This window comes from Oryzias melastigma, linkage group LG7 (genome assembly GCF_002922805.2).
Source record: "Oryzias melastigma strain HK-1 linkage group LG7, ASM292280v2, whole genome shotgun sequence".
In the NCBI taxonomy this organism is placed as follows: domain Eukaryota; kingdom Metazoa; phylum Chordata; class Actinopteri; order Beloniformes; family Adrianichthyidae; genus Oryzias; species Oryzias melastigma.
In genome coordinates this window covers 1,731,555-1,740,377 of record NC_050518.1, presented here as the reverse complement: position 1 = coordinate 1,740,377, position 8,823 = coordinate 1,731,555, and the positions used below count along the sequence as shown (strand labels likewise).

Here is an 8,823-nt window from a genome sequence, read left to right as displayed (position 1 = left end):
TGTCCTGGGAAGTTTGTGGGTTGCAGATGACCTTTTTTTAAAAGTTTGAAAATATATTGTGTCATAAATACTTATTTAATTGACTGTAAACCTGTTCATATAAAAGTACCTCAGTAGGAACTTAAGATATAGTTCATTCATTTGGACCACCATAGCTTTACTTGGGAAAATAGATTCATAAAAGCGAAGAGATACATATATAATCATTTATTCTGTGAATTTAAAGAACTGCTGATGTTATTATCGGATTATTTATTGTTCATGGACCTTTTCAAATTGATGAACAAAAGAAATGTGTTTTAGGAAACTACTTTCTCTAATTGCGCAGAGATTGAGGTGACACTGATGGACTATAATGTTTAGTCTTTCCAACAGCCCTGCCGTCTCTCCTTTCTTCTCCTCCTCCCTTCTTCTTCTGCATGGGCACCATAACCCACCTGACCCTTCCCTCTTCCTCTTCACAAATCATCTTCCCCTGTTTTCCTAAACCGCAATGCTTCCCTTTGGACTTTTTTTTGTTAAATGTCACATTTTTTCTCTTTTTTTATCACTCTCCTCCTTCCCACCTTGTTGCTTCATTCCTCCTTTGGCTCCTGCTGCTCCTCCTAACCTCCTTACTCCTTCTCTTTCCTCGTGCTGTCTTATTTCCAATGCTTGCGCTCCTCCTCTCGTCCCCCTTCAGCCGTTCATCCTTCCCTCCATCCTCCTCATCTTTTTTTTCTCCACGCTCTCCTTTTCCTCTCTGACCAAACTCTTCTTCCTCTTCATCCTTTTCTTTGTCCTGTGAGACCCATAACTTCTCCTTTTTTATTTCTCGACGTCGTTACATAAACGCACATTCTTTTGGTCGTACCGTTCGTCTTGTTATCGTGTTTTTGGTTCTTTTTGTCCCATCTCTTCTGTGATTTTTTATGTTTGTTTTTTTTTTCCTCATTAACTTGCCCATGCATGCATGCAGCAGCCTGATTGTAGGGACCAGCCAGAGCCAGACGAGGGAGGCGAGGACGAGGAGAGCAGCCGACCCGTCAACAAGTCAGAGAATCAGGAGAGCAGCCGGATGGAACCGGAAGACAAGGAGACGGATGGTGCTGCGGTGAGCTCCGTCATTACCGACACGACATCTACAGACTTCTGCTGGGGAGCCGAGTCGTGTTTCACCTGACAGCACCTCTGATAACAGAGAACGTTTGAAAAAGCTGCTCCAAAAAAATCATACATTCAAAAAAACGTTTCTCCATTATAAAAAATATGCTGAGGAAACATTTGAGCCCAAAAAGGAAAAATGTATGTTTTTTTTTTTTGCTAGAGACAATGTAGTTGTTCAGCACCATGGAGCAGAACTTACTGCATGTTTGGTGATGAGCAAAACTAAAGCTGCAAAGAATGAGATCACTTTAAGCCTCAAAATCCTGTTTTTCAGAGATTAACTTCACAATATGTCCTCAAATGTTTTCCTTCTGCACTGGAGGCCTGCTTTTCTTCACTTAGTTGTCAGAATAATCTTATCAAATCTCAGCCTATTGTCATGCCGACACAAAAGAGTAAACTCAAATATAACTGGAAGACGAAGTGTGGAAAACCAGACAGAACTGCATTTATAACAATGGATTTTCTTTTTCCAATAGTCTGCCTTAACCGCAAACACGTCCGTGACTTCTTCTAGTTTATGTTCATTACTGCAGTTTTTTTAATGGTGTGATATAAATATATATATATATTCTGTCTTAGGGATATATTTTCAGCTTCAGGCTGTTTCTTATTACAGCCAGCGACTAATGTGTCTGAATATTTATGACATGATTGTTAAAAGTTCTTTCTTGTATTTCAGAGCTGGTTTACAAATGTAACCACTGGTCGTGACAGTCAACTAAGATAAAAGCTGAATCCGTCCCTGAATCTTCCCCTACCTCCACATCTAGCACTACAAACAGGGAAATAGGAAAAAACACTTTTATGGGTTTTTTTTAAACTATAAAATACACCTTAAAGTTTTAGAGAGGCATGACAAAGTCCACTGTTGTCTCCACACCACTGTATAAACAAATACATGATAAAGAGATGAAAAAAGGAAAGAAGAAACAGACAGACAGGTTTCACTGCTCTTTTGCCTGTTTGAAATATGAAAAAATAGTCTTCAAATTCAGATTTTACTAACCCTCGATGATGTCATTAATAGTCGCCAGTCAGCTACGTTAGCGCATAGTTGCTAGCGCTCTGAAAATACACAACAACATTGGTTTTATAACTTTAAAAATGTATGTTAAAAAAATCCATTTTACTTTTGTGCTAAAATTTAGATTATTGTATCCAATTTTAAAAAGTAGTCTATAAGCATTTGGAAATCTGAGAAACAGTCGGTCCTCCTGCAAGGTCTCTTCTGATTGGTCAGTTTCCTGAGGTTGTGACTAAAACAGTGAACTCAGTTTCTCACTACATGTCGGATCACTTTTTTAGCTAACTATTCAGGGATTTGTGTTGCACAGAAACACAGAAGGGCTGAGAAGATTTGTAAACATGCAGATGCGTTTAAGGCTTCTAACTGTTGTGCATTTTTAAGTGAAACTATTCCAGCTTTGTGAGCCCTGCAGCAGAGAAAACTGTTGTCCTGCCGTAGAGGAATCGCATTACAAAACAGTCTTTCTAGGAAAGAGCAGTTAGAATAAATAACGCTGATGACAATATTTAAACATAAAATTCAGTTTATTCTTGAAAAAATCATATTTTCATCCACAAAATCTTTTTTGATGATTTTTTTTTTATGTTAACAACTCTAGTTACTCATAATGAATCCTCTTTTACTTGAACTCCGGTGTAGCTTAGCATTTCTGTTTACTGAAAAAAACAACTGAAGCTTTTGAAAAGTCACAATAAGGGAAACTAATGAGGTCAAGAAACTGTGTTTGACCTTCAGACTCTGTTAAATATCCAAACACAGCATCTTTGCATGAGATTTAATTTAATAAAACAAGTAAATTATATAATTGTCTGTCCGCGATTGTACAAAAATGTAAAAACGTATTTTTCCTTTTGCTTTTTAGTGAGCAAATAGTTTATATTTATCACTAATGACATCTAGTGGTTCTGTATTGGTGTGTTTTTCTAAGCTTTTGTGGAATTTGCTTTAGCTTTTGTTTAAACAAACCTTCTAATAATGATAGCTTCATCTGTCTCAATTAAAAAAAAAATCATATTTTAACTAGGGCTGCCGCGATTAATCGACTAATCAACTATTAAAATAGTCGACGACTAATTTAATAGTTGATTAGTCGTTACTTTTTTTTATATGGAGTCAGAGTGTAGTGAAGTTAAAAGTTATAATGGCATTATTTTAGCTTTTTGGCATCTATTAAGGTATTTTAGCCTATTTTTTAATTATGGTTAAAATTTCAGCTACATGCTAGCTGTTATGGCTAATTTAGGATTTTTTTGAGTTTTTAGGCAAATTTGGCATTTAGCTAACATTTTAGCTGGTTATTAGCTTCAGCGTTATTGGCTATCCATTTCAGCATCTTCCACTATCAGCGCTAGCATCTTCATCGGCCAAATTCAGCTTACAGCACTCACACTAGCATTATCGCAGGTAATGCTATATATCTTATTTTTAGTTAGTTTAAAGCTAATGATGGTTAAGATGTGTGCTCTATATCTAGTTTGTGCTTGACCAGATTAGTCGACTAATCGGATAAAATAATAGGTGATTAGTCGACTATTAAAATAATCATTTGTGGAAGCACTAATTTGAACCTTCTTGAACATTGATTCATTTATTTACAAGAAAACTAGTTACTGATTAAACTCTTTTCTTTTTTTTACGTTACATTTCTGATATTCAGAGTTTGTTTCCGAGTGCTGTAGAGACCTCTCTCACGGGGAGCAGAGAGGTTCTTTATGGTTGACACTAGCGGCTGGGTGGCGCTCCCGCTGGAGGGTGATGGAGGGCGGACACTGAGCCCAGTGGAGGGTAAAAAAGGACATTAGCGGTAAAGTGTTGGGTCGATGGCTCACACTCACTCAGCAGCCAAATGAGCCGTGGGGGAGCAGGAGAGCGAGTGTGGGGGGTGGGCTTACAGTAACCTTAAATGAGCTTTAAAAGGATGTTAGGTGAAACTACAAACCCTCATTTTCTGTTAAAAATGTTTTCTTCCCGATTTGTATCTTATTACTGGATCTGTTCTTTTACTTTTCCATTATCAATCAACTGTTATCCATTTTTCCTGTATTTTTCTATTTTTTTCCTCTAAAACTACTTTTTTCTTGTGTCTTTTGTTGTGTTTGTGAAGTGGGTCCGCTCTGATGACGTCCCAGACGAGCCATCTGAAGCCGAGGAATCCAGTTCTAGAACTCCAGGGAAGCCGGAGAAAGACAGAAAAGATCACAAAGAAATGGCTCTAAAACTCTCAAAGGTCAGATCAAAACGAACCAAACAGAAATTTATGAAAAAATACTTCAGCTTGATTTTAGTTAAAGGAATACTTTTCTTGTGTTTTTAAAAAACAAAAACAAAAAACACAGAATTATTCACTCTTTGTCTGAAGACTAAGTTGAAATTGGCCTGCAATAATTCCTATGAATTAAAATAATCAAAATAAACAAACATGGATTTGCTTCTGATCCCTTTTTTCGTTTAGATGGAAATCTAAATTTAAAAATTAATACAAAAATTAATACAAAAAAGTGATGCATTAATATTTATTAATCCAAATTAATGACACTTCAAAAATCTCTGTGTTCGATGATTCCGGATTCCAGTTTCTGATAATCCACATTTCTCCTTTAGAGAATCCATGTAACACTGTACAATCTCACTAACACACTTTACAGTATGTGAACTGGATCAGATTAATATATTTAAATCATATAGTTGATTATTAATGTATTTCTTAACAAATGTGTCTAAATGTGTAAAGTCAAAATTCAATTATTGAATTGAATTATTATCAATACACAGCCCTAATTGGCATCACTATTTTAAACGTAAAAATTATATTTATATATTCTGACTTCTCCTCCCCCTCCTAGCTTCACGAGGAGCAGCAGAAGTCGCTCCTCCGGCGAGACTTCCAGCTGCAGAGTTTGGGCCTTCAGGCTCGAATCCAGCAGAAGTTGTGGAACCAGGAGAGGACTTTGCTGGTCCAAGAGTCGCAGCACCTGAAGCAGGCCCTGCTGCTGCTCAGCCTCAAACTACGCTGCTTCCTCAAACAGTGGAGGCTGGGCTTGCAAAAGGACGCCGAGTGGAAGGATGTGCTGGAGGTACCAAACATCCACTTTAAAGAAACAAAATAAGAGGATCTACTTTTAGAAATAAATGTATTTGTACAGTGAGAGAGAAACCTGACAGGTCATGTGTGACTCCTTCAGATGAACAGCCTGAAGGACTTGTATCTGCTGCTGCAGGAGGACAACCTGCCCAGCCCAACCCACAACACAGACAAGAGAAGCTTTGCAGACGAACAGCCTTTCAGCCCGACTTTAAATGTAAGGAAAGTGACACAAACAAGCTCTCACATATACTGTCTGTTCACTTAAAAGCCATCTCCAACATCAGCATGCTTAACTTCCAACCGTGTCTTCACCTGACGGACACGTCCCCTAATGTCTCTACGAGTCCCAGTCGAAGCAGCTGTGAGGAGGCACTCCCACAACCCTAATGCATCCTCTGTGTCATCCTCTGTGTCATCCTCTGTCTCCCCCAGTCGAGTGCCGTCAGCAGCACTTTGGCGGACCTCCGGGTTGCCCTGCAGGATCTGAGCGGAGAGCTGCGTCAGGAGAGACAAGGCTCCCAGGAGCTCACGCAGCAGTTTGCAAAGGCCAAGGCATCATGGGAAGTGGAGAGGACGGAGCTGAAGAGCGTCATAACACAGGTAAGGAACAGAGGAACCGGCGTGTCAGCAGGACTTCATCCAACCAGCTGGGAGAGAGATGCACGTTTGCACCTTTGGAAATTCAAAACATGCAAAAGTGATTATTTACAGCAGTGTCAAGATTTGGGTTTTAAGACCTCAGGGATCAGGACGAAGGGGTTAAAAGGTCAGAGATGTACGCTGGAGCTTGACAGTAAAATCAGTTTGGAATTAAATGGGTAACCATTGTAAAGCAGACAGTAGTGGAGTGATGTGTGTCCGTTTACTGGTTCCTGTTAAAAGCCTTGCTGCAGAGTTCTGGACGAGCTGAAGACGGTTTAGCAAACGTTTGTTAAAACAGGTAACAAGAGAGTACAGTCATCTAAACGAGAGGAAATAAAAGCGTGAATAATGGTTTCAGGGTCTGGTCGAGACAAGATACTTTTTAATTTTGCCACATTTCTTAGATGATAAAAACAGATTTTTATTATCTTATTATTATTTTTATTATGTAGTAAAGCATGGAGCATATGCCCCTTTTTAAACTGTATTTCTTTGTCTGCTCCTGATTCACAACAAATTTAACCCTAGAACACTTTCCACGTAAACAGTTGCACCATCACTTTTGCCGGGTAATTTTTACACAATGTAATATACCTAATAAAAAGTATTTCTCATTAAAAAATAGATAAAAAGTAGATTTATTTTGTTTCCAACTGTGGTTTATGTAACAAAATGGAAAATAAAAACAAAGGAAGATCCTAAAAACATGCTTGAAAATTATAGAAAAATTAGGACTTTGAGAACAAAAAAAAATTATACTGAAGACTTGGCCTACAAAAGCCAGCTAAAATATTAGCTAAATGCAAAATTAGTTTAAAAAGCTGAAAAAAGTCAAAGTTAGCCAAAACAGCTAGCATGCAGCTTAAATATTAGCTAAACTCCAAAATAGAATAAAAAACTGAAAAAAAATCCCAAATTAGCCAAAACAGCTAATATATTAGCTGAACTCACAATTAGCCTAAAAAACCTTATTAATTCCCAAAATAGTCCAAACAGCTAAAATAATGTCATTGTTACTTTCAACTTTACTACACTCTGACTGCATATATTATAAAGTAACGATTAATCGACTATTAAATTAGTCGTTTTCTATTTTAATAGTCGATTAGTCGTCATTTAGTCGATTAATCGTGCCAGCTCTAGATCAAAATACAACAGTGGAAGAAAAAACCTGAAGCAGGATTCATGAGATTTGCACCACTTTGACATTTTGCACCAAACCTCTTCCAACTGTAGGTGGCAGACATGCGCTAGTAAACAGTAGTAGAAGCTGTAGCCCCTCCCTACTTGTCTAGTGTGAACACCATGGGCTGTAGTCACCTTCAAGAACACGCTAATCTGAGGTTATTGAACGTGCGTCACTACTCTGGTGTGGACATTGCAGACAATGATCCAAACTTGAGGCTCTTAAAGGTTTTCTAAAGCTAAACCTGTAGCTTCTGCTGGTTTTATTTAAGCTATTTTATACTGTCAGAGTTTATAGTTTGAGTCATTTTTTACAGGCAATTTTTAAATTGTTGTTTTATTCTAAGATTATGTTAATCTTGTCTGTGAAGCTCTCCCGTCTGAGTTTGTGTGTGCGCTCGTGGGTGTTTCACCCTGACCTAGATGCTGCAGTTTGATACAATCTCTCTACCGAGCCGTGCATATTTTGAACTAAGCAATCAATTACCTCAGAGGTCTGTGTGTGTGTTTGTAGGAGTGAGAGACCACACACGGCAGATACTTCAGAACAAGTCAACTCAATTCCAAACACTGCTCTGCCTGTCAGACAGCTTGATGAGAAATTATCTTCACTGTTCAGGCTGATAAACAAACGCTGTCAGCGGCGTCTGAAGTGCTGAGAGCGTGACAGATAACACACTCTTTTTTTAGTTGTTAATTTATAAAGATCTGATCTGTTCTGCACTGATGCTTCAGACCTGTTGGGTTAATAGTGATCCGTCACGACTGTTTCTGACAGCTGTCATATCTGTCATGACTGAGCGCACGGCTGGACGCTCTGATCCTTTTGGTTTAACATCTGGTTCATCCAATTCTCTAATGCAGGGAGGTATGATTTATCGGTTCATGTGTGAGCAAATTCATTAACAAACGGTTCACTGAGGTTTTAAGCTGACGTCTTGATTGGGAAGTTCTTAATACATTCTTAAGATTTTTCACAAATTTTTGATCAAAGATCTGAATGAAATTTTACAATTATTTCTACTTTTTTCACTAAAAAATGTTTATAGCACCTCTAGTGTTTGATCCTTCAAAGAACACAATTCCATTTAAAGATCCACTCTAATGAATATCATTTTTGTGTGTTTTTAACATGTTCTTGTGACATTTTCCTGATGATGATGATGCACGTAAGTTAAGAAAATTAGGCTTAAAGTTGCTTTTTTGAGTATTTCGTTATTCAAATCTTGAATCATCAGTTGATGGTCCTGCCCCCAACTCAGAGACAAATTTCTATTAAATTATTGCCACTCCACACCAAGGCGAAACTGTCAGCATCCCCAATGTCTTGGCTCCATGTCCTTTTTAAATAAAATTCTCATTGAAAGGGTCAAAAGAACAATTTTATAAGCAATTGAGCCCCTTACTTCATTATTTTAAAAGGCTATCAGCAGATACTTAAATTAAGGAGAAGAAGAAACGTTATAAGCACGTCTTCTATTATTATTATTATTTTAATTATTATTATTATTATTATTGTTTTTTGTTACTACGATTCTTTATTATATTATTTTATTGTACTTTATTATTGTTTATTGTCATTTTTGAATAACTCATATGTCTATTCTTGAAACATGTGACTATTGTCTTCATTACTGTAAAGATGACTGTAGCTAGGGGCATTTCATTCATTTCATTTTCATTTATTGATTTATAAAGCACCTTCCACCACCAGTCAAGGAGGCCCAAAGTGCTG

At 37.5% G+C, this 8,823-nt stretch overlaps 1 protein-coding gene across 1 annotated transcript in view; it reads left to right on the top strand.

Moving 5' to 3' along the window:
* The window catches only part of soga1 (suppressor of glucose, autophagy associated 1), an 89,498-nt gene that overhangs the window by 69,992 nt on the left and 10,683 nt on the right, over positions 1-8,823 (top strand). Inside the window, exons 11-15 of the mRNA XM_024292835.2 lie at positions 959-1,093; positions 4,281-4,403; positions 5,020-5,250; positions 5,359-5,475; positions 5,694-5,861. Coding sequence (XP_024148603.1) covers positions 959-1,093; positions 4,281-4,403; positions 5,020-5,250; positions 5,359-5,475; positions 5,694-5,861 — 774 coding nt within the window. The remainder of the gene's footprint in view (positions 1-958; positions 1,094-4,280; positions 4,404-5,019; positions 5,251-5,358; positions 5,476-5,693; positions 5,862-8,823) is intronic.